We start from the raw sequence: 25,279 nt of genomic DNA on the forward strand, positions 1-25,279 counted from the left end.
ACATCTGGTTTCAGGAGTGATGTAGTGTTGTAGCCGAGAGCTGAGAGTAGAGGTAACACATACAGGAGGAAGTGTGTTTTTTCCTTTACGATTATATAGTAAAACTTCCTGATGCCTTGATCCCTCTGTCTACAATCCGTGAACAAGTTGTGAGCTAGTTTTGTAGAATTACCAAGGACGGTGCCCTCCCCACCACCACTGGAGACTCAAGAGATATCACAGAATCACTGTTCTGGTTTTAAGGAAAGGAGCCTAAAGACTAACACAATTCTCTAGAATACTACAATGCAGATGAGTGACTTACCCATGGTCACTAAGTGGTTAAACGGGATAATATATGCATAGCGCCTGTAACAGTGCCTGGCAGACAGCGCTACCCAGGAACTGGCTAATATTAACAGCACAACCAGATGTTCTAGCTGCAGCCTCTTACCACCCCACAAGCTCACTGCCTCTTGATTACAGAAAAGTCCTCAGAATTAACTATCAAATATATGGTTTTCACTTGTGCAATGAAGGTCCCTTAACTCTGAGGGCAGTTTTAAGTTAAATTCTTACATTTGGCGCTTGGCGCCCTCTTATCTTTAAAAAGAAAACACCTGCCCGCAGTCAATATGTTGGTAGGTTTCCAGAGGCTTTCTTTTTTTCCTGGTACAACTGTCCCAAACAAATGAACATTATCCTTGTTCCGTTATTGAGAAAGCGGATAACAGGAATTCCTCTTAACGCTAAGTTAAGTTGGAGAACCCTCCCCGCCCAGGGCTAAAGCGACCACGACAATCCCTACCTCGCCGTAACTGGGAAGGCTCAGACCGCATCGCCGCCCAGACCAGGCAGGCGACCGGACCGCCACTCCGACCTGACAGGCGTGGACCGGCATCCACTGACGTCACTGCGCAAGCCGGCCGCGACCTGACGCCAGAGAACGACCTCAGGCCCGCATGGGGCCACGCCCTCCCTAGCGCCATGCTGGGCGCTCGCGGCGCGGAGCTCGCGCGGGGCCTGCGGGTCGTGACGCAGGCGTGGCTGCGGGACTCCCGCGCGCTCCTCCTGGCGCGCGCGGCCGGCACACCCCGCGCCGTCCCCTGGCGGCCGTCCGCCGGGCCGGGATCGCGCAGGCGTCGGCTCAGCCTCTCGGCCGCTGCGGTCGTGAACTCGGCGCCCCGCCCTCTGCAGCCCTACTTGCGCCTCATGCGTTTGGACAAGCCTATTGGTGAGTGCGCGCACGCACGGGGTGGGTGGGTGCGGATGCGGGAGTACCGGAGAAGAAGCCGGAAAGCTGCGGCCTCGCAGCCGGGCGCCTGGTCTCTGGGGACACCCGGAGGGGCGATCTCCGAAGTGGCTCGAGGGCTTTCACCACCCCCTGAACTCTGAGTGCTCGGGGCGAGCAAAAAGCTTACTTGTGTAAACAGTGAATCGAGCGCAAGCTCCGATCTTGTGACCCTTTATTTGCACAGATTTACAATATCGAAACACTTCCACATTCATTGTTTGATCCTTCCTGTATCCTGTAAGGCTCCCAAAGCAGAAAACTAAAACTGTAATGACTGAAGGAAGCAGAGCCGGACCAGGAGAACCTAGCTTTGTTGCTGAGCTCAAGCTTTGCCCTGCACCTCCAGTAACACAAAAGATTTAATTCAGTTGAATGCAGCGAGTACAGACAGCACTTGTCCACCGCCTGTCAGCTAACTGTTGCCTCCGAAGATTTCCGTGACCTTCCTATTTAACACATGCCACCTTACTCTTTATACCTGGACCCTCCATTTTTCTTCGCAGCACTCACCACTAACTAACCTGATGCATTTATTGGTTGGTTGAGTCTCCAGTACAATTTAAGCTCCGCAAAAATGGGTTACTTCTATCTAGGGCCTCCTACGTAGCTTGCAGTTGTAGCAAACGAATTCCTACCATATCACCTAGGCTCGGGTACAGAAGGAGCTATGGACCTCCCCGCTTTCAAGGAACTCCTGGTCTTGGTGGAAAAAGACAAATTATTGGGTGAGCTGGGAAAGTAGGAGATCAAATGTTAGTTGTACAGATGGCCAGGTGCTGCAGGAAAAGGAGTAATTAATTACTGTGGATCTCCATTGTTAGAAAGTGTCCAGAGCAAATTGTATCTCAAAGGACAGGTAGATTTTGCAGAGGAGATAAGAGATCTTATCTTCATGGTTGAGGGAAATGTTTTCACAAAGACCCAAGGGTGGAGATTTGGAACCTCAAGAATATGAGCTGGTCTGGAATGGCAGTGGGTATAGAAATTACTGGGAGGCGAGGCTGGATAAGAGCTGAACCAAAGAAGGAAGGACAGTGGGAACGGAAGGGTAGAGTTTAAACTCCAGGTAATCTAGATGATAGCGTTTGCCATCACAATGCATGGAAATACATTCAGATGCCTAGATACATTCACTCCACCTCTGCCTAGCCAAGACCCAAATGTAGGTCTTGCTTGTGGTATTCTAGGTTTATGCACTACTTACTTGGGATCAGAGCACTATGAGTTATAACGATTAGCTATTAAACTATAAAAGCAAATTAAATAATAGGGACAGTCCTGCCATCACGACCCCTTGCATTTGGGGACCGGATACAAGGCATAAAAGACCTCTTCATTTCTCATCTATAAAATGAGGATGCTGATAATACTGACTTTATAAGGTTGTCATGAGAATTATTTTATATATGTGTGTGTCGAGTCCTTAGAACAATGACTGACATAATTAAAGTGCTCAAGAAATGTTCGGCTTTAGCAATGGAGAAATGGGAATTGGAGAAGGCTGGGTTAATAATTATGTATGTTATGAAGATACCAGCTTGTATGCTTTAGTTCTAAATACGGTGATAATTGTAGGGTTTTTTTGACAATTTACTAATAGACTGTGTTGTAGTTCATTCAACTGACATTTTTTTGAACCCCTATTATATGCCAGGAACAATAAATTGACAGTAGAATTTATAAGTTTGATGTTTCTTTATTTAAATTATTATTTTGTGGGGTAAGTTTTATGTTCATTGTTTTACTTTGTTATAGTTGGTTTGTTTTTATAAACCACAGTGGATTTCATTATTTCTGAGAATGGATTGCTGCTTCTTTCAAATGTGTCACAAACTATAGTATTTCAGGAAGTTTCAGCAGGTGGCACTCTTTACGCTAAATTGGTGGTGTAATTTTTGTCTTACTGCCTTTATGGGTAATTATGTTGTCTTGACGATAATATGTAATTCAGTAAAATTCTTAGAATCAGTTTACACAGGCTTTTTGGTCTGCCCGTCACCTTTCAGAACTTGCTCATTTTATTTCATCTCCCAGGGACTTTTTTCTTTTTCTACAATAGACCTTTCTTTTTGTTCGTGTCCTTGTCACCTCTGTATCCTTCTTCATGGAAGAGAGAATAGTGACAGTGTAACAGGGAAGAAAGGAAAGAGCTGTTGCTGAGAATCAGGAGCACAAAGGAGCAAAAAGAACTTAAGTGTTGGTAGAGATCTAGGTATACTGAGGGATATGGCATTGACCTTAGACAGACTAGAGCCAGACCTAAGTCTACCAGCCCAAGTTTACATTTCAGCTCTGCTACTTTTTGCCTTTGTGACCTTGGGTAAATTAGCTTTTCTGGGCTTCAATTTTTATATTTGTTAAGTGGGTATAATAAAAATAGTGCCTATCTCATAGGTTTGTCGTGAGCATCAAGTGTTTCATGACAGCACATAGTAACAGCTGTATATTTGCTATTACTCTTTTTATATTCATCATCACTAGTATTGTTTTCTTCTAACAACTCGGAGAGGTAGATAGTCTTTCCCCTCATTTGTACATGAGGAAGACTGAACCTTAAAGTTTAGGATACTTTAGTGTCCAGCGTCACTCCATTTATCAGTGGCAGACATGAAACCGAATGTCTGACCTTCCCCTGCATTATAGGAAGCCCCCTCATCCATGGGGGTGCCCTACGGGTGCCTATAAGGTAAGTGCCTGTAGTACCTATAATATAGACTGATGGCGAAGGAAGTCTCGTTCCAGACACAAAATGCTGTAGGTGATTACACATTCTTTCCCTCCAGAATTCTTCTTAAATCGACTCATTCTAATTGCACTGGGAAAATAATATCTTTCAAGTGGTGTTCTTTTGTTTCAGAGTAACCCTGCCCCTCCGAGCTATACAGGTAGGTCCAGGAAAAAGGAAGTAGTTAAACCCGTTGTTTCCCGTAACCTCTCTGAGCCTTTGTTTCCTCATCTGTAAAATAGGAACAGTAGTAGAGTTTACTCTGTAAGGGTGTGGTTGAGGATTAGATGAGTTGGTGTGAATAAAAGGATTTAAAACAGTAGCTAACATTTCATGAACCTTCAGTAAATGTGTGCTGTTGTTGCCCTTATTTTATAAGGGACACGCCAAATAAGAGTCTGTCCCAGAGAGCCTGAACCTGAATTTGAGTCTGGACTGGCCCTTTCTTGTTTTCAGCCTCTCCTTACCTTTTCTTCTGTGTCCTCCCTAATCCCCCCCGCCCCCCGTGACTTGGGTGGCACTGTTTTATGCCTTTATAGGACCCTGTTTAATTGTGTTTCTTCCTTTTCATTTATAAGCTGCATGAAGGCAGAAAGCCTCTCTCTCTTTGTCACTTATATTCTCAGCTCCTGTACGTGTTTTATAAATATCTGTATATAAATAAAGCTTAAACTTATGAAGCGTAAATATGATTACAGGCACTTTGTCATTTGGCCATTTTTGTATAGGATCTCACCTTTATTTAGCCACATCCCCTTTTTCTCTTACGTGACTAAACTGGGAAGGGAAGCTCAGGATTTATCTTAATAGGCACCGTATCCAAACATTTGTTGAAAGACTTTCTTTTGAAAGTAGAATATCAGAGTTCACACATGAAGTCTCCTATCTGTACAATCTACTTAGTTTTAGCTTAATTTCATCTAGCTTATGGGCTACATACCAAGAACTAATCCCATTTGTGCATGTAGGTGCAAGATATTTTAAAAAACAGTAGGTTAATGACCTCCCTCCCTCAGACCTATTTTATTTTATTATGTTAACAACAGTGAAGAAAGCTTCACTAACTTTTTTTAGCAAGTAATGCATGCATATGATACAAAATTCAGAAAGGGCAACTGAGCCTTCCTGCCCCGTGTTCCAGTTTCTAATGTATCCCCCAGCGTGGTCTATGAACATACTGACATTCAAATGTATGTATTTGGTGAATGGGAGTGAGCGCCCACATGTTTACGTTTTGGTTGTCCTCCGTATGGGCTGGACCGCCTGGTAACCTCATGAGAGACGCATATCAGACCCTTCGGGGTGTATTGTCAAACTTTGGGGTTTGCCGATCTGACATGTGAAAAATGTTATCTCAGTGGAATTTTGATGTGTATTTCTCAAAGCTGATCTTTCATATAAAGAAGAGTCATTTGTAGCTCTTTTTCTGTGAACTTTATCTTTCTTGTCTGTTTTTCCATTGGACTATTGATCTCTTTCCAGTTTCTAGGAACCCTGCACATTGGGCCGAAGATTCCTTTGTGATACGAGCCGGAAATCTATTTCCCTGGTTTTGTCATGTGTTTTTTGACTTTGCGTTCTTTACTTCTTTGGGATTGTAGTGTTTAAACTAATGAGGACAGATAACTAACTTGAATGTGTACTTTTTTGTCTTTTTATCTTTGCTTAGGAACCTGGCTGCTGTACCTGCCATGTACTTGGAGCATTGGTTTAGCAGCTGATCCAGGTTGTTTTCCAGATTGGTACATGTTCTCCCTCTTTGGCACCGGAGCCGTTCTGATGCGTGGAGCAGGCTGTACTATTAATGACATGTGGGACCGGGACTATGATAAAAAGGTAGTTTCTTCCTGGAAAGGAATAGGGAGGCTCCTCTCAATTTTGCAGAGTAACATGGCGGCATCACTTTTGAAAGCCACAGAAAGCAAAGGTTTTTTTAGTGTACTTCAGTGTACCAGCCTAACAAGTGCCATTTTTCAGTTGAATGGCAGGTGTTGCAAAGTGCAGTGTACTTCCTTCCTTGATGCAAATGGCCATGCAGGGTGTGTACTTCATTTTTACAAAATGAATTAAGTTTAGAAGGCCAAGGTAAGGATGTGAGGAGCAAAGTGAAAAGTACATCCTGAACCTTTGGGTATCCAAAAGAACCATCATTAGTTCCTTTAAGATATATATTAGAGTCATGGGCACCTGGGTGGCTCAGTAGGTTAAGCTTCCGACTTTGGCTCAGGTCATGAGCTCCCAGTTCGTGGGTTGGAGCCCTGCTTCGGACTCTGCGCTGACAGCTCAGAGCCTGGAGCCTACTTCAGATTCTGTGTTTCCCTCTCTGCCCCTCCTTCACTCATTCTCTCTCTCCCCGTGCCTCTCTCCTCTCCTCCCTCCCCCCACTCAAAAATAAATAAACATTTAAAAAAAAACTTACTCGAGGCAACTGGGTGGCTCAGTTAGTTAAGCGTCTGACTCGATTTTGGCTCAGGTCATGATCTCACCCACTTCAGGCTCTGCACTGACAATGTGGAGCCTGCTTGGGATTCTCTCTCCCTCTCTCTCTGCCCCTCCCATGCACTCTGTCTCTCTCTCATTCAAAATAAGTAACCTTAAAAAAAATAATTACTTGGGGCGCCTGGGTGGCTTAGTCGGTTAAGCGTCCGACTTTCGCTTAGGTCATGATCTAGCGGTTCGTGGGTTCGAGCCCCGCGTCGGGCTCTGTGCTGACTGCCAGCTCAGAGCCTGGAGCCTATTTCGGAGTCTGTGTCTCCCTCTCTCTCTGACCCTCCCCTGCTCACGCTGTCTCTCTCTCTCTCTCTCTCCTAGAAATAAATAAAAATATTTAAAAATAATAATAATAATAATTACTCAAGGATGGCAAAATTAAAAGTAAACCTCAAAAGAAATATGTGGGATACAAGAGGTAGTGGTCATCAACTACAGGAGTGCCTGGGTGGCTCAGTTGGTTAAGCGGCCGACTTCCGCTCAGGTCATGAGGTCACATCTTACTTACTGCCTGTGAGTTTGAGCCCCATATTTGGCTCTGTGCTGACAGCTCAGAGCCTGGAGCCTGCTTCAGATTCTGTGTCTCCCTCTCTCTCTCTGCCCCTCCCCTGCTCACGCTCTGTCTATCTCTCTTACTCTCTCTAGAAAACAAACATTTAAAAATAATTATATATATTAGAGTTACAACTATTCTTCTGTAAATCAAATATTTATTTATTTATTTATGTTTTAATATAATGTATTGTCAAATTGGCCAACATACAGTGTGTAAAGTGTGCTCTTGGTTTTTGGGGTAGATTCTCGTGGTTTATTGCTTCCATACAACACCCAGTGCTCATACCAACAAGTGGTCTCCTTAATGCCCATCACCCACTTTCCCGTCTCCCTCGCCTTCATCAACCCTCAGTTCGTTCTCTGTATTTAAGAGTCTCCTATGGTTTGCCTCCCTCCCTCTCTGTTTGTAACTATTTTTCCCCCTTCACTTCCCCCGTAGTCTTCTGTTAAGTTTCTCAAGATCTACATATGAGTGAAAACATAAGACATCTGTCTTTCTCTGACTGACTTATTTCACTTAGCACAATACCCTCCAGGTCCATCCATGTTGTTGCAAATGGCAGGATCAAGTCTTAAACAAGCCAAGGAGGCCCCTGTTAGCATTTGCTATTATTATTTCTTTACAAAAATGTAATTTTATTTTTTTTCTTGTTAGAAAAATAATATATGTTTAATCTGAAAAACTCAGTACAGAAATAGGAAGTGTAGAAAGTGCAAGTGTTCCTTATCTCCTCTCCCCAACCCCCCAGAGAAACTTCATGTAACAGTTTGATGCATTATAGTCATCTGGATTATTTTCTGTGCATGTTCCAATGAGTGTGTATAATTATTTCTTTCTTCCTCAACAGACCATTATTTTCTCAAGGGAAGATTCCATCTTGTTTGCCTTTTACCCTAGCAGTTGTGACATAACAAATACAAGGTCATTCATTAAATGTTTGAGTAAATAATCAAATAAACTTTCAGTTTAGAAGAAAGCCATGGCGGAGGCACCTGGGTCATTCAATCAGTTAAGCATCCTAGTCTTGACTTCAGCTCAGGTCATGATCTCTCAAGTCGTGAGATCGAGCCCCTCCTCTGGCTCTGCACTGACAGCTCAGAGCCTGCTTGGGATCCTCTCTCCCTCTCTCTCTGCCCTTCCCATGCACATGCATATGCTGTCTCTCTCAAATAAGTCAACATTAAAAAAATAATAAAGCCATACTGAATTATATGAAGTGAATGCTTTTCTATGCGTTTATATAAAGTGAATAATCATCTCAAGTTTGCCTTCCATACTGGTCTGATTTTCCTTCAGCAAGGCACACCTGTGATGATTTTTAGTTTATAAGAACAGTATCACAATGTATTTTTTAATTAAAAGAAAAAACTGTTTTGAATACTTGCTGTGTTTGAGACACAGTGACAGGTTTTAGGATTGCATGGCTGAAAGACAGTGTTCCTCACCTCCCAATTTCATGGTTTCACTATCATGAGAGTGGTATCTACCAGGGAGCTTACTGAAGACCACCTACCTCAGCCTAAGGAGCAGAGAGAACTTTCCGGGGGTTGACCCTTGAACTGTGTCAGAATAAGGTGGCAAAAAAGGGTGGGCTGGAGGGCGATGGTCCCTCTGCGCAGAGGGAATGGTAGATACAAAGGCATGGCTGTGAAATGAAGTATAAAGCTTAACAACAGCACTGTGGTTTGTGTGTGGCTGGAAGATAGGATAGTGGCAAGTGGCAGGAACTTTCTGGTAAACACATCTCTGGTAAACACAATTAGGTCCCGCTGACCTAATTGGGATAGGTTAGTCCATGCCAGGAGATGCATACTGTGTTGATTTGGGGTTCATACATCTTGGTCAGTTTTTCCTTCTGCATAACAATAGGATTGTGGCTTCTGGTATGGATCCTTTTAAAATAGTTTTTGAACATGTTAAGAGCAGCTAATATCAGAGTCCTGGCTATAATCTTTTATTGCAGTGTAAAGTTTTGCAAATGTGAGTTATTCTCAGGGGAAACGGGATAAAGGATATATGGAATCTCTATATTTTTAAAATGAAGAGATTTGGGAGGGTGTTTTGTTTGTTTTTTAGAGAGAGAGAGAGCAGGGGAAGGACAGAGAGAGGGAGAGAGAGAATCTCAAGCAGGCTCCGTGTCCAGTGCAGAGCCCGATGTGGGGCCGGGTCTCATGAACAGAGATCATGACCTGAGCCAAAATCAAGAGTCAGGTGCTTAACCAGCTGAGTTATATAGGCGCCCCAAAATGCAGAGGTGTTTTTAAAACCTTTATATAAATCTACAGTTATCTCAAAAGAAAAAGGTTAATTACAAAAATATTCAAACCAACTTTTAGTTAACAAAATATAACCATTTTAGTTTCCTTTTAAATGATTTTCCCCCTTAGATAAAAGGTTATTGATTAGGTATATCTCCTGCATGACATTTTTTCTCTGATTAAAAGAGCCCAGAAGCTATTTAACTTTTAAAAAAAATTTTAATGTGTATTTTTGAGAGAGAGGTGGCACAAGCAGGGCAAGGCAGAGAGAGAGGGAGACACAGAATCTGAAGCAGGATCCAGGCTCCGAGCTGTCAGCACAGAGCCCGACACAGGGCTAGAACTCCCGATCCATGACATCATGACCTGAACCAAAGTTGGATGTTTTTTTTTTTTTTTAATGTTTTTTATTTATTTCTAGGAGAGAGAGAGAGAGCGTGAGCAGGGGAGGGTCAGAGAGAGAGGGAGCCACAGACTGAAACAGGCTCCAGGCTCTGAGCTGGCAGTCAGCACAGAGCCCGACGCGGGGCGCGAACCCACGAACCGCGAGATCATGACCTAAGCGAAAGTCGGACGCTTAACCGACTAAGCCACCCAGGCACCCCCCAAAGTTGGATGTTTAACCAACTGAGCCACCCAGGTCCCAGCTGCCCCAAGTCCAGATTCTCTATAGACATATAACAAAGCTCTTAAATGAGTGTTTTATAACTATTGAAGAGATTTTGCTAACATGACTTAAAATGTTATCTGCATCTCTCTTTTGTAATCCAATTTCCTTTCTAAATTGTTGTTCAATTTATTTAAACTGGAGGGGAAAAAAAACAGTTCACCCATTTCTCCCATCCATCCCAACAACCTGTTCTCTTTTTCTATGAGCTTGAGTTTTTATCTTGTTTGTTTTAGATTCCACATGTAAGAGAGATCATATAGCATTTGTCTTTCTCTGTGACTTATTTCACTGAACATAAAGAGCTTGAGATGCAAAATGGCAAGATTTTTTAATGGCTGAATAGTATTCCATTTTGTGTATGTGTGTGTGTACCACAATTTTTTTTATTCGTTCATCAATCAATGGGCACTTAGATTGTTTCCATTTATTGACTATTGTGAATAATGCTACAGTGAACATGGGGGTGCATGTATCTTTTTAAATTAATGTATTTGTTTTCCTTGGATAAATACCCAGAAGTGGAATTCTGGATGGCAGGATAGTTCTATTTTTAATTTTTTGAGGAACCTCTATATTGTTTCCCACAGGGGCTGCGTCAGTACATCCTCCGCCTCCCAACAGTGCACGGGAGTTTTCTTTTCTCCACCTCCTCGTCGATACATGTCATTTCTGTCTCTTTGTCTCTCAGCCACTCTAACAGGTGTGAGGTGATATCTCATTGTGGTTTTATTTGCATTTCTTTGCTGATTAATGATGTTGAGCATCCTTTCATGTGCCTGTTAGCTGTCTATATGTCTTCTTTGGAAAAATGTCTAACTAGATCTTCTGCCCATTTTTTATTTGGATTTTTTGAGGGATTTTTTTGTGTGTTTTTTGTTTGTTTGTTTTTTACTATTGAGTTACATGAGTTCTATATATATTTGGATGTTAACCCCTTATCAGGTACATGATTTTAAAACATTTTCCCCCATTCAGTAGGTCGATTTTCATTTTGCTGGTGGTTTCCTTTGCTGTGAAGAAGCTTTTTAAGTTTGATGTAATCCCAATTGTTTATTTTTGCTTTTGTCGCTTTTGCTTTTGGTCTCAGATCCAAAAAAATCATTGCCAAGACCTGTGTCAAGGGGCTTATTGCTATATTTTCTTCTAGGAGTTTTATGGTTTCAGGTCCTACATGCAAGTCTTTAAACCATTTTGAGTTAATTTTGTGTGTGCTGTAAGATAAGAGTCCAGATTTCTTCTTTTTGCATGTCGCTGTCCAGTTTTCCCAGCATCACTTATCGAAGAGACTGTTCTTTCCTCACTGTATAGGGAATATACAGTCTTGGCTCCTTTGTCATAAATCACTTGACCATATATGTTTGGGTTTATTTCTGGCTCTCTCTTCCATTTCATTGATCTGTTTATATGCCAGAATCATACTGTTTTAATTACTGTAGGGGCGCCTGGGTGGCTCAGTCGGTTAGGTGTCTGACTTCGGCTCAGGTCATGATCTCACAGTTCATGTGTTCGAGCCCCGCATCAGGCTCTGTGCTGAACGTTTTCTTAGAGCCTGGAGCCTGCTTCGGATTCTGTGCCTCCTTCTCTCTCTGCCCCTCCTCCCCTCACACTATGTCTCACTCTGTCTCTCAAAAATAAATCAATGTAGGGGCACCTGGGTGGCTCAGTCAGTAAGCCTCCGACTTGGGCTCAAGTCATGATCTCACGGTTCGTGAGTTCAAGCCCCGCGTTGGGCTCTGTGCTGACAGCCAGCTCAGAGCCTGGAGCCTGTTTCAGATTCTGTATCTCCCTCTCTCTCTGACCCTCCCCTGCTCAAACTGTCTCTCTTTCTCAGAAATAAGTAAATAAATAAATAAACATTGAAAAAAAATTTTTTTAAAGAAAGATCTCTTTAACTTGAATTTATTCAAGTTAAAGTTAAAATAAGTTAAAAACTTATTTATTAAATAAATAAATGTAAAAATTTTTTAAAAATAATTACTGTAGCTTTGTAGTATAGCTTGTTTAAGAAGTGTGATGCCTCCAGCTTTGTTCTTCTTTCTCAAAATTCCTTTGGCTATTTGGGGGTCTTTTGTGGTTTCATACAAATTTTAGGATTGTTCTATTTCTGTGAAAAATGCCATTGGAATTTTGGTAAGGATTGCATGAATGTGTAGATTGTTTTGGGTGGTAAGAACATTTTAACAATGTGAATTCTTCTATTGCGTGAGCATGGGACGTCTTTCCATTTATTTGTGTCTTCTTTCATTTCTTTCATTAATGTCTAGTGGTTTTCAATATACAGTTCTCTCACCTCCTTGGATAAATCTGTCTCTAGGTATTTTATTTTTTATTGCAAGTGTAAATGAGATTCTTTTCTTAATTTCTCTTTCAGATAGTTCATTATTAGCCTAAAGAAACACAACAGAGTTTTGCATGTTTAAGAATGAGTTAAAAAGCCTGGCCACGTTGTCATGCTTATCTCAGTTTCTTAAAGGCTGTACATCAGTAGAGCTGTTTGTGGCTCAGGGTGTGCTTATCTTAGTCCATTAGGTAATAAGTAAATTAAATGATAAGTTGAATTGTTACTCGGGTATATGGGTTAATGCGTTTAGTTGACGTATATAATCTGCCAACCACGTGATAAACACTAGGTCCATAAACATTGAAATAATCTCAATGCACAGCATTAATGATTTAGTTTTATAAGCTGTGAGCAATCTGATTTCATAAAAACCACATAGAATACATTCTGATCATCATATTATATCATTTTTAGTCTTTTGATGGAGTGCTTGTTTATTTTCAGCTTTCAAATTTAGCTACGTGTTGACCACTGCTGAAGGGACAGTGTAAACTGAGTTTAGTTGTGTTGTCAGTGAGACTGGATAGACTGTGCCACTATCTGCGACCTTGGAAAGGTACCAAGCTTCTCTACCTCAGATTCTTAAACAGAAATGGCAAGAACTTGAGAGTGGCTAAAAGTCAGGGTTGCTGTAAGGATTCAGTGGTGTGATGCATACATAGTTGTCAGAACAGTGGCACATTGTGAGCACTCACATCCTAGCCGGAATAATTGTAATATCTACAGGAAATATAAGACATAAATATATTCCCAACTAAGACTCTAGGGACCAAATCAGAGATAAAAGATCCAATTCTGGCACTCTAGCCAAGGTGAGTCATTGTAGCTTTTGACAAACTGTTGTATTGCACAGTGAGGCATGCTATAAATTGGGTCAGCAAATTTTTTTCTGTGAAGGACCAGATAGTAAATGTTTTAGGCTTTGTGGGACATACCATCTTTGTTGTAACTACATGATTCCGTTAGAGCACGAAAGCAGCCACATATGATATGTTAACAAATGGATATATCTTCATTTCAATAGAATTTTATTTATGGACACTGAAATTTGAATTTCATATTACTTTCATGTATCATAATATATCACTCTTTTTTGTTTTTAACTTATTTTCAACTGTCTAAAAAAGTAAAATCCATTCTTTTTACTGATGGGCCATACAAAAATAGGCAGTAGGCTGGATTTGGCCCACAGGCCATAGTTTGCTAACCCTTGATATAAATCACAATCAAAACAAAGATATGTTATGTTAATAGTAGTTAACATTTATTGCATACTTACATGCTTTACACACTGCATTTACTCTGTGAGGTAGGCATTCTTAGTACCTCTTTCTCTTCTTCTCCCTCTCTCTTTCCATTTTTTTTTTTAGCAGGGAAGTAACCTAAGCACAAGGGAAGTTAAGTAATTTGCCAAAATTCACACAGCCAGTAGGTGGTGGTGGAATGCTGGGCTCTAGGATCTCAGATCTTGAGTTCTTCTAACAATGATGAAAACTTTGGTTATGCTTTTTTTTTTTTAATGCTTCAGTGTAGAATAATCATATTTCATGATCTCTAGACAGGAAAAGAATAATATATATTTTTTTACATATTAAAAATAGCTGTCTGTTCATATTCTTACGTTGAGTCCGACCTTTACACTTGGGTACAATTAATATTAGATTATAGACTCATTCTTAAGTAGCCTGGCAAAAGCACTCCCACTTTCAAACCCAGGTGATCTGTCTTTTTTCTGTATTTACACTTGATTTCTAATTGCAGTACTTCCTGTAATCAGAACATTCACTGCAATTTTCTCTTTTCTGAGAATTATCATTATTATTGTCTCTCTTTGCTCTGTGGAAATTAGGCATATACTTGCTAATAAGCTGGGTAACTAAATAGCCAGATGAGAGAAGTTGGTTTGTTTTATCTGTTTGGAGATGGAGATGAGAGAAGGAAAGGAAGTGGAATGAGTGGTGGGGATTTTTGGTACTTTTCAAAGCTGTTTTCAACATGAAGTTTTGATTTTGGCAGTGTTTCCAATGTTGATTTCACTCTTTATTCACATTTTTGCCTTAGTGGCTGCCATGAGCCATTCTCTTGATTACATGTTTAAATCCATGATGGAGCCGTGACATGAGGCTCAGGTATCTGTTTTTATGTATTAAGGTTATAAGAACAGCAAATCGTCCAATAGCTGCTGGAGACATCTCAACTTTCCAATCCTTTATTTTCCTCGGGGGACAGCTGACCTTGGCACTAGGTGTTCTTCTGTGTCTGAATTACTACAGGTATAGTAAATGTCTCTTTCAGAATCATGTATAAAGTCTCTCTTTTAGAAGTGGAGAAAGTAGGAATAAATAAAATAGAAACATCTTTATCACAGAATTGTTTATTGGTTACCTATTGGATATCTGTAAGTTAGCAAAATTAATAAGTCACCACGTGTTTGTTGTAAAATCAAGAATGTTTTCAGCCGAAGGAATTGAAAGATCAGCATTTAATTTATTCAGAACCACCATTATACTTTCATTGCCTGTTCCCTGGGGGACACACACTTTCATAGCTTTTCCAGATGCATACATGGATGTGTATATATACCCTTATGTGTAATTGTATTTATCCTGACAATATCTCTATGAAGTAGATAGAAGTAATTATACTCATTTTGCAAAAAGATTAACTGGGTCTTTCCTAGAATCATGTTCCTTATCAATGACAAAGGGAAAAAATGGAAGGATTCATTTCTATGTCTCTTCAATAGAGACAGAGTTAAACTTTTGGGCATCAGATGGCTGCTTAGAAAGTACTTAAATGAGGGGAAAAAAGACAAGAGATAGGTGTCACTTTATAGAAACTAGACCTGATCGTGTGCTTTGCCCTGATAGCATCACATGAAAGTGCTTTTGGAAGGTCTGTCCTGGAGGGCAGTGTTAGGTGAGCTGGTACCTAAGAACCCTTTTATAGGTGCTTTGTGACCTTGTCGTCTTCTGAGGAGCAGCACCCATCGTGCACTTGGGAGGGCTGTGTTGACTCTGATTCTGTTTGGACATCTCCAGTACCCTAAAACAACATTTAGAGAGGCATACAGTGAGTATTAAGTTGGACCTTGGAGCCATCCTTCCTTAGGTTTGAATCCCGGCCCTGCTACTGACTGGCTCTTTGACAGTCAAGAAAGTACTTAATCTCTTTGTGCTTTAGTTTCCTCATATGCAAAAAACAAGTAGAATAAAACTTTCTGCCTCTTAGGTTTGTGGTAAAGATTATAATGAGTTAACATGTGTAAAGCAGTCAGAATAGCACCTAATATATGAAAGCACTATATGTATTATTATTTTGTCTGGTTGTTTTGTGATACTTGAAATGTCTACTAATCATCTTTTATCTTAATCAAGGTCCAGGAAAATAATCTTATGTAACAAAAAGTATAATTTAAGATCAATCATTTTCCAATTAGGATTATTACTGTTGTCTTATTTATCGGTTTCTATGAGATGGTGGCATTAATCTTTAATGTTTTTTCTTGATTTCAGTATAGCCTTGGGAGCAGCATCCCTAGTTCTTGTCATCACCTACCCACTAATGAAAAGAATTACATACTGGCCTCAGTTAGCCTTGGGTGAGCTTGAAATAACTACAAGTATTTCCTTGGATACCTTCAAACTTCTGTGTGTGTGTGTGTGTGTGTGTGTGTGTGTGTGTGTGTATGTATTGTGTGATGTGGCAGTGATAAAATGTCAGGTCAGTCATGAAATTTTCTAAACCAAGAATAGATTTTCATATTTTAAGGGCGGGCAATTAGCCATTTTTATTGGCTAAGAAACCTTATATATTTATTAAGATTATATCATCATTATTATCTCCTGAAATGCTTTTTTAAAAAAATATAGGTATGTCATGAATTAAATTAACAGATCTGACCATACCCTTCTCTTTAGGTGACCGGCCTAGATGCCCTGAGGATGTGGGGGGTTGGGGTAGAAAGCACAGTCAGGCAGGAAGGGTTAGCATGTGGCAGCTTCGACAGCCCCTCTCTGTGAAGCCTTCCTTAGCCCTCCCGGAGTAGGTTAGCCAGGCTCCCCTCTGGCTCCCGCAACACTCCAGTGTGGCACTTACTCATTTCACCAGCAGTAGCTGAACAAGAAGATATTGGGGGCGACCTCTGTCTCCCCAGTTATAAATTATACATGCCTAACAGAGAAAGCTTTCTTTGTATGTGCATGGCCCAGCATCTACACAGCACTTGGCATGTCACAGGTATTCAATAAATTTTTGGTGGTAGAGCAAACAAAAGACAGGTAGGTAAATCAAAATCTATTCCAAAAATACCTACTACTAGAATAAACTAGAATATTCCTAAAAGTATTCTAGCTGTTTGAACTATTTTCTTTAGTGAATAAAAGAGAGGGGATTTTCTGAGAAAAGACTTATGTGACCCACTGAGTACGAGGCACCTGGGGACTTGAACGTAGAGATGTCAGGCAGACAGTTCCAGATCTAGTCTGAAGTGTAGAACTGATCAGAGAGCACATAGAGATTTGGGAGTTGTCCTCATGTCAGTGTTTACAGTCCTCAGGGAGGGTGGGCTTACGGAATGAGGAAGTGTTCCCGTTTGTACTCTTGTTTCTGTACCTTATGGGGGAAGCAGAGTGATAAAGGACAGAACACAGGGGTTTGACTCAGGTCGGTCTGGTTGAAACCCCAGCTTCTACTATTCATTGACTGCCAGGTACCGTGCTCGGTAGGGTAAATGTTCTCATGAAACTATTTTTTCTATTACCCGTGTGTTATTTGAATTATCAGTTAACTTCTCTGAGCCTGTTTAACTTTTTTGTGCAGAGTAGCTAGTCACCACCACAGGGAGCTGAGAGAATTTCAGGAAGAGACATAGTACACAAACAGTGTACAGAGGCTAATGCATAGACACACTTAATACTTGCCAGTGCCCCCTCCTCCCTTTGGGAGTCTGAAGTGTATTTAGACTTGCCCTCTTTCTCTGTCTCACCAATTGTAGGGTTGACCTTTAATTGGGGAGCATTACTTGGATGGTCTGCTATCAAGGGCTCCTGTGATCCATCAATTTGTCTGCCTCTTTACTTTTCTGGAATTATGTGGACGCTGATTTATGATACTATCTACGCTCACCAGGTAAAAAAAATACCTTTTTTCTTAACTTTGGTGTATTATTGCCGTTTAAGAACGTTATGAACCATATTAAAGGGAAAGTGTCTTTTCTGAAAAGAAAATCATTCACACTTCTTTGGCACCAATGAAACATTTTTGCTTCATATATATGTATTTTTCCCAAAGAGATCGACTCTTTCATTTACAAGCATTTAAATTGTGTATACTGTGTTGCCAGGCTCAGTTTTAAGAAACCTTACAAATAGTAATTTAATCCTCATAATGACCTGGGAGGGAAGGTGCTTTTATTATCCTCATTTTATAAATGAGGAAACATGTGGAGAAGCACCGTGTCTGTCACATAGTGGGTGGCAGTGCTGAGATTCAGACCCAGACAGTCCCTACAGTGTGTGCTTTTAACTGCCACGTTCTCCTCCCTTCTGTGGAGGCCTCTGCCAGGCAAATCTTTTTTCTAGTAGTGTGGGTAGTAAACACTTTCCCATATTTGTACCTGTTTTTTTGTCATTACCTCTTTCAGGCTGCATAATAATAGTCCATTGATTTAATATGCCATAAATCTTTTTAAGTGAACAATTTGTCTAGTCTGGCCATTTAAGTTGTGAGTTTTTGCAATTGTAATAATGTTCTAATCACTAATATCTTTATGAGTTTGGGGGGTAAATTTTTAAGAGTGTGTTACTTAAAATAAGCATTTTATATAAATATTTATAACAATATATATATAAATACAGCTTTTGAGACAGCCTTTTTCATAAAGTTAATTAAAAAACCTACTTTTGCTTTTCTCAGAATATGTTCTTAATTTTCCTTTTACATTTATGATCTTTGAAAAAGTTTCTTCTCAGGATTTTTCTGAAACACAACTGTATTCTCAATCATTTACTTGAAGAATATGTGCTGGTTTGATGGAATGTTTTTCTAGTATTCCAGTCTGGAATTCATCATGCTTTCTTTCATTAACCTCTCTCTCCCACTGAGTTTGTATTATCATGAAGTTTTCCAGATCTCTCATCAGCCTGATTTCCTGAAGTGAAACTTGACTGACAGTTCAAAAGAGATGCCTGTACTTTTCACAGTAATGTCTGGAACCAGTGATGAGGATATTTGTACTCCAGTTAGATTCACTTCTTCAGTGAAACACCACACACTCATTGACACTTTTGTACTGTGTGTAACGAAAGACAGTTTGCACCGTGAAGGTGCTTACAGTATGAAGGGAAAAACATACACTAATCCTGCACTCATTGTTCTTTGGATTTGGAGACCCAAAAGATAGCTCTCTGCCTGCAGGTGGGTGCAGAGTTGGCCACACGGCCTCTGACATCACAGGGCCATAATCACAACCATATGTGGCAGAGCTTAGAAATAAAATTGCTGGAGGTCAGGCAGCTAGATGCGAGTGTATCACCAGAATCGGCCTTTACCTAAAGAATTTGATGCGAGAGGTGAGAAATAAACCAAACTAGTAGTGAAATGTGAATGGATGTGGTCAGGAGTGAATGGAGCATTTTTCTACATCTGCAGTTTTAGCAAGATTGAAACTAAAATGTACAAGAAGTTGTTGAGACCTGAGAACTCGGAGGCAAGGAAGAGCTATGTGAACAGGTAGACTTGAGTTTTACTCTAATGTGGTCCGTGCATAGTTAAAAGTCATTAATAGGGTTGGAAGCAATACAGTGACATGTAAATAGAGCTGGACGACAGTTTCAGCAGTGACGTTGAACTTGGATTTGGCCTGCACGTTCATTACTGATCAGCCTGTGTTTCTAAGTTAAGGTTGGCTTTCACAACGTATGTAGTTTGAAAGACCGTTTCTTCTGGGGGACAAAAAAACAAAGAGCATTTCTTCTGGAATCAGATAGTGGTGATAGTTACACAACCAAAATGGTGAATTTTATGGTATGTCAATAAAAGCCAGACAGTTTATTATTACTTTCTGATGTTAGGACAAAAGAGATGATGCTCTGATTGGTCTTAAGTCCACGGCGCTGCGGTTCAATGAAAACACCAAGCAGTGGCTCAGTGGCTTCGGTGTGGCCATGCTGGGGGCGCTGAGCCTGGTGGGAGTGAACAGTGCTCAGACCATGCCCTACTACGCTGCCCTGGCTGTTGTAGGAGCCCATCTGGCACACCAGGTTTGACCTTTTTCTTCCTTTCCCCTTCATTTTCCCTTGAGTTATAAATTGTAAAAATGATTTATACAGGAAACAACCTCTGTGTTTACCAAGCAAGGTACTTCTTAAACAACTCCTTGGCTTATGTTACCTTGAACCACCCCCTCCCCTGCCTCAACATGTGATGTAAAAAAGCCCACTGTGTTAGTTTAGAGAAATAATCTAAAAATAAATCTAGATGTATTATTTTTCCCTCTGATTTTTCTGGAATTACTTCTGATTGATGTCTGGGAAAATTTCAGCAGTGTCTGAAGGTTGTGGGTTGAGTTGAAGCGCTCTGAAAGCAAACTGATGATGAAGATAACTGTATTTTTAATATGTGGGCAGTAATGATTAGCCAAATAATCATTCACAGGGATGGGTTCCACTGGCATTAGCGACTAAGGCCAGTTAAGACATGAAATGTTCACATGTCAGAGTCCTGCCTACGTAGTGGGGAACTGTCATTTCAAGATGTTCAACCATCATCCACAAGCTTATATTGGGATCTATATTATTGACTTTTGTAAAATGGATGAGCCAAATCTAATTTTAATGAAGTAGATTGCTTGTAAATGGACCTTTTTTTTTTTCTTAAAAAAATTTAAATGTTTATTTATTTATTTTGAGAGAGGGGGAGAAAAAGCAGGGTAGGGGAAGAGAGAGGAGAGAGGCAGAGAGAGAGAGAGAGAATCCCAAACAAGAGAGAATCCCATCCAAGCTCAGAGCTGGATGTGGGGCTCGAACTCACAAACTGTGAGATCATGACCTGAGCCGAAATTAAGAGTCAGACACTTAACCAACTGAGCCACCCAGGCGCCTCTAGATGGACTCTATTTTTGTATCAGCATTACTGTTATTTCCTTTGAATGGATTCGAATAGGTGTTAGCCTTTATGTAGATGATCTATTTTATACACATTATTGCAAATTACTTATCAGTGTAAACAAGACTTGCATAGCATAGTATGAAGGAAACCAAAATCTAACGTCCACAAAGTCAAACTCATTCTGCACACTTTTTGGTTTTCCTCACAATGAAATCCTAAAAGGTGGGAATTGGTGATTCTCCAGAATTCTCTAGATTTCACCATTTTCCTCCTCAGAAGTTCTTAGCATTCCCTTTTGCTCATAACGTAGCATGTGGGGGTTGTCACCATCATTTGATTGTCTGGTCAGGATAATGGATGTTTAGCCATATTTAAGCACCTGGATATTTGTGGACAAAGGCAAAAACTGTGAGGACAATTACAAATACTGTGGGCAATATTTAAACCCATCTTACAATTCTAAATTGCATTTGTGGTCTTCTATCCAGTCCTTGCCACAATATTTGAAGATGGACATAGACTTCTAGTATTTGGAAAAAAGGAAATCATGATGATTTTCAGCCTGAAGCCCATATAACAAAGGATATTTGAGAAAAGGAGGGATGCTAATGGTTAAGCCTAGGAATGAATAAGATGGAGACATGACACTTTTTTGATATATTTGCAGGATGACTATGGAGAAAAAGGGCTGTATTTTAGAACGGCTGCTAACTGCAGGTCTAGGTTGCCAGACCCCCTTCTCTTTGTGGGGGTGGGAAGGAGATTTACACACGCATGGGGGTCCTTTTGGTTCTCATAAATAAAGTGGGGAGGGGTCTCCACCGTCATTTAGTGAGCGAGGGCCAGGTATGTGAAATAGCTTTCAATGCTCTAGACAGCCTTGCCCAATAGAGCTGTCCTTCCCAAATGGGACTTGTTCACCTGCTGAGAACCATTGCTCCTAAGAATAAAGCTAGAACTGGAGGGGAGGAGTTGTAGGAGGCAGATTTTAGATCAGTCAGTGTAAATATTTAGAGCTTTCTAATTAGTTAGAACTAAAAATAGTATGGGTTGCCTCTCAAAGCATTCATGCACCCCTCAAGTGGAAGGTTTGAGGACACAGCTTAGATAATACCCAGTGAGAGATATAGTAGATTTTTCTACCCTGGGAAACAGTTTGGGGTACATTAAAGGCTTCCCATTGCTTAAAGTCCTGTAACAAAGTGTAATTTTCCTCTCTGTACTGATGTGTTTATTTGTGACCCCAGGAAGTTTATGTTAAATACTAATGCAGCCTTGTGATCTTCTCTTACAGATTTACACTCTAGACATCAACAGACCCGAGGATTGTTGGGATAAATTTACCTCCAACCGAACTCTAGGACTAATAGTTTTGTTAGGGATTGTCCTCGGGAATCTGTGGAAAGAAAAGAAGACAGATGAAGCAAAGGAAAGTATAGACGGTGGAGTAGAAAATTAGCAAATGAAGTGGATCTAGGAATGTTTAAAACAAATTTTACAAAACACTCTCAGGTCTTGTTACCACATAATTAGATTTGAATAAACAGTTTTGCAATATGTCAAAGAATTGAGAACCAGGAGACAAAGACATAGACCCTATTTGCCTGGATTCAGTGCAAGTATTTACTAGGAAAATCCTTCTCCTGTCTCAGGAACCAGGAACTCTTGAGGATTTGAGTGACCTTGAGTACTTACGTGGATGCATTCTTCTGCTCATAATTCCCGTCTGCAGTTACGGGAGTCGTATGAGTTGGGGCACTTTAAAAGACACCTGATTTGTATCTCATCTAAATGAATGAATGTAGGAAAATGGACTTTACTTTTAGGGAACAATAAAAGCTGCTGTAGAAAGTTGGGGTTTCTTGTTCCTTGTTATGACCTTTACTCACTGCCAAAAGCTGTAATTTAGGTTTTTATATTTTAGGAGAATTGAAGCAAATTCATATTTTAGGAGAATTAAGTAAATAAAAATTTGTATGTACTATATCCGTATGGACTTCTGTTGTTACCAGTCCTGACATTTATTTCACACTTCTGGTCTCTGTGTATAGCCATGGTGACCAAAATAGGGAGGCAGTCAGGCACCAGGGAGTGTTTTAATTTCTGTTGATTTCTTTTTTATCTTACTTGATCATGATTTATAGGATAATGATGTATTGTTTAAGTGTCCTGACAGTTTCTTCCCTTGCTATCTTCAGAATGTTCTCAGCACAGCGGCCAGAGTGATTTTCTTAAAACCTATATGAGGTTCTGTTATTCTTCTGCTCAGAACCTTCCAGGATTTTCCCAGGTCAAACTTCCCTTATTGGGCTGGTGGACTTCTGCCCCAGGGCCTTTGCATGTATACTTCCCTTTGCTTGGAATGCTGTCCCTCAGTTATATCAGTCCTTCACAGCAGGTCTTTTCCTAAATGTTACCTTCTCAAAGATGCTTTTCTTAGCCACTGCTTGTAAAATTTCATAACAGATGTCACCTATACTTCATATTCCCACGCCCTTTATTGTTCTTTTTCTCCTCAGAACTTACCACTATTAACCTAAAATACATTTTACTTGATTTAAGTGGCTCTCATGGACAGTGGGATGTAGGGCAGGCAGTTACTTGTGTATGTGGATTGTGGGCAGCAGTTAACACTCAGTTGTATAATGGTGATAATGTGGTGGTGATAGTGTAACTGACACACCAGGCAGGCCCTGATAAGTGAGCACAGGAAAATGTAGTGAACTGTTTATTCAGCAGATATTGAGCCACTGAGAGTGTTTAGACCTAACAGAAGTAGCAGCCATGATTCTACTCTGCTATAGCAGCAGTGAGTTGAAGGAGAGAATACAAATGTACCCTACTTTTAGGGAAATATGATTAGCTTCTATGATTTGCGTCAGGATAGATAAATTTTAAATCTGTTGATGTCTGGGTTTTGTTGTTCCTTTTTACACAGTTTTTCTAAAAATGCAACAATACGAATACGGACTGTAAACAGATGGAGGGCTGTCTTCAGTAATGAAAGAAATGAGAAATGGAAAAATTGAGCTTAGAAAAGGGTTATGCCTCTTAAAAATATACCAGTTCTCATAGCAAAAAATCTTGCTTTCTGAATGCCTTTTCCCATGCGTGGGCTGTAGAAGAAGTTGGCCAGGATGCATGGTGGAGGAGCCTGGCCAATGGGGACCTGTGCTTAGCACAGAGAGGCCTGGTGTGGCGTCCCCTACCTTGTTCCCAGAGGAAGCCTTAAAGCAGAATGCCTTTTGCAGGTAAGAAAAAGCTCTAGCATCTAAATGGGGCAGCAGTCCTGTTGAGGACTGGCTGTGTGATTTGCCAAAGTCTACGTAATCTGTTCTGCACTGGCTACATAATTTGCAGATCGCCCTATATTTTAAAATGCTTAGGATCTTTTTTTAAAATTTTAATGTTTATTTTTGAGAGAGGGAGAGAGAGCGTGAGTGAGAGAGGGTCAAAGAGAGGGAGACAGCTGGCTCCAGGCTCCGAACTGGAGGCTCCATCAGCACAGAGCCTGACATGGGGCTCAAACCCATGAACCATGAGATCATGACCCGAGCCAAAGTCAGACACAACTGAGTGAGCCACCCAGGTGCCCCAAAATGCTTAGAATTTTAACCCGTTAGTGCTGATTTCTGTTAACAGAGGGTAAGTACAACGTATTCTGATTTTATTTTCCTAAGTCGGTTGATGAAAGTTAATGGGCAAATCCTAGAATCGGCAAAACTGCAGTCATTTATGATAAACAGGAACAGGAGAACATAGGTTAAAACTCAGATTGTCTTGCTCTCAAAATGCTGCTTAAACTTAACTGAGTTCTTTTAGTTCCTTTTCATTTCATTTCTTCTTTCTTCTCCCAGGTATAAAAGCTGAAAAAGTAGTATTAATAGGTAAGGAGCAGATTGGGTTGGGGGAGGGGGCGATGAAGTAAATTATTAGCCTCTAAAACCACGGACTTCAAACAATTCAGCGTTAGATAAAGCATAGCTGTCCTCCATCTAGTGATCTAGTGCCAGAGTGTCTATCTCCCACCTGGCCATGGTGATTACTATAACTTCAGATAGTGAAATTACCAGTCTTGTTTTGGGAGATTCATTCAATGGAGAGGGCCCTCGCCCTAATTTTCTACTACAGAATCCTTGTGAGATTGTAAACAGAATGGCATGTGAAAGAACTTTGTAAACTGAACAATTACCTAGTATGAGTTTATGGTGAGGGTGGACTGGGATGGGAGCTATAGAAAATCTGGCTACAATTTGCAACTACGTGGATGGAACTAGAGGGTATCATGCTAAGCGAAGTTACTCAGAAAAAGACAAATATCATATGACTTCACTCATATGAGGACTTTAAGATACAAAACAGATGAACATAAGGGAAGGGAAGCAAAAATAATGTAAAAACAGGAAAAGGGACAAAACATAAGAGGCTCTTAAATATGGAGAACACACAGAGGGTTGCTGGAGGGGGTTGTGGGGGAGGGGATGGGCTAAATGGGTAAGGGGCTTTAAGGAATCTACTCCTGAAATCATTGTTGCACCATGTGCTAACTAACTTGAATGTAAATTATTAAAAATAAATAAAAGAAAATCTGGCTACAAAGTCAGAAAATAACACGTCACAAGTGCTAGCTCTCCTCTTCCTGGACTTTGCGAGATGGCTTTGTGCCTCTTCCACAGGTTACACCCTACTGTTTCCCTCAAATCAACATACACTCTCGCCCCTGGGCTAGTCTCTTAACTACCCACAGGCCACGCTCATCTGCCCAGCTCTGCCATTGCCGCCGTCCTGACAGCTGGTCCCCGGCGAGGGCTTGGCCTTTGGAGGAGGCAGGCCCATGCGTGAATCCTCCCTGTATAT

General features: G+C 40.7%; 1 protein-coding gene across 1 annotated transcript; it reads left to right on the plus strand.

Annotated features, from left to right (window-relative positions):
* Nucleotides 1–919: 919 nt before the first annotated feature.
* Nucleotides 920–22,408, plus strand: COQ2 (coenzyme Q2, polyprenyltransferase). The gene is made up of 7 exons (XM_039253986.1): nt 920–1,213; nt 5,668–5,834; nt 14,465–14,586; nt 15,829–15,914; nt 17,310–17,443; nt 19,387–19,575; nt 21,717–22,408. The coding sequence occupies exons 1-7, from the start codon at nt 967–969 to the stop codon at nt 21,879–21,881; spliced, it is 1,110 nt and encodes a 369-aa protein (XP_039109917.1). The 5' UTR covers nt 920–966; the 3' UTR covers nt 21,882–22,408.
* The last annotated feature ends 2,871 nt before the right edge of the window (nt 22,409–25,279 follow it).

This window comes from Hyaena hyaena, unplaced genomic scaffold, assembly GCF_003009895.1.
Source record: "Hyaena hyaena isolate Hyena2069 unplaced genomic scaffold, ASM300989v1 scaffold_469, whole genome shotgun sequence".
NCBI lineage: Eukaryota > Metazoa > Chordata > Mammalia > Carnivora > Hyaenidae > Hyaena > Hyaena hyaena.

Excerpts from the sequence above, each read along its gene's own strand:
- COQ2 (XM_039253986.1), top strand. The coding sequence starts at position 967 with ATGCTGGGCGCTCGCGGCGCGGAGCTCGCGCGGGGCCTGCGGGTCGTG. Across the intron at positions 1,214-5,667 it reads GCGTTTGGACAAGCCTATTG|GAACCTGGCTGCTGTACCTG; the intron begins GTGAGTGCGCGC and ends ATCTTTGCTTAG. Across the intron at positions 19,576-21,716 it reads GAGCCCATCTGGCACACCAG|ATTTACACTCTAGACATCAA; the intron begins GTTTGACCTTTT and ends CTTCTCTTACAG.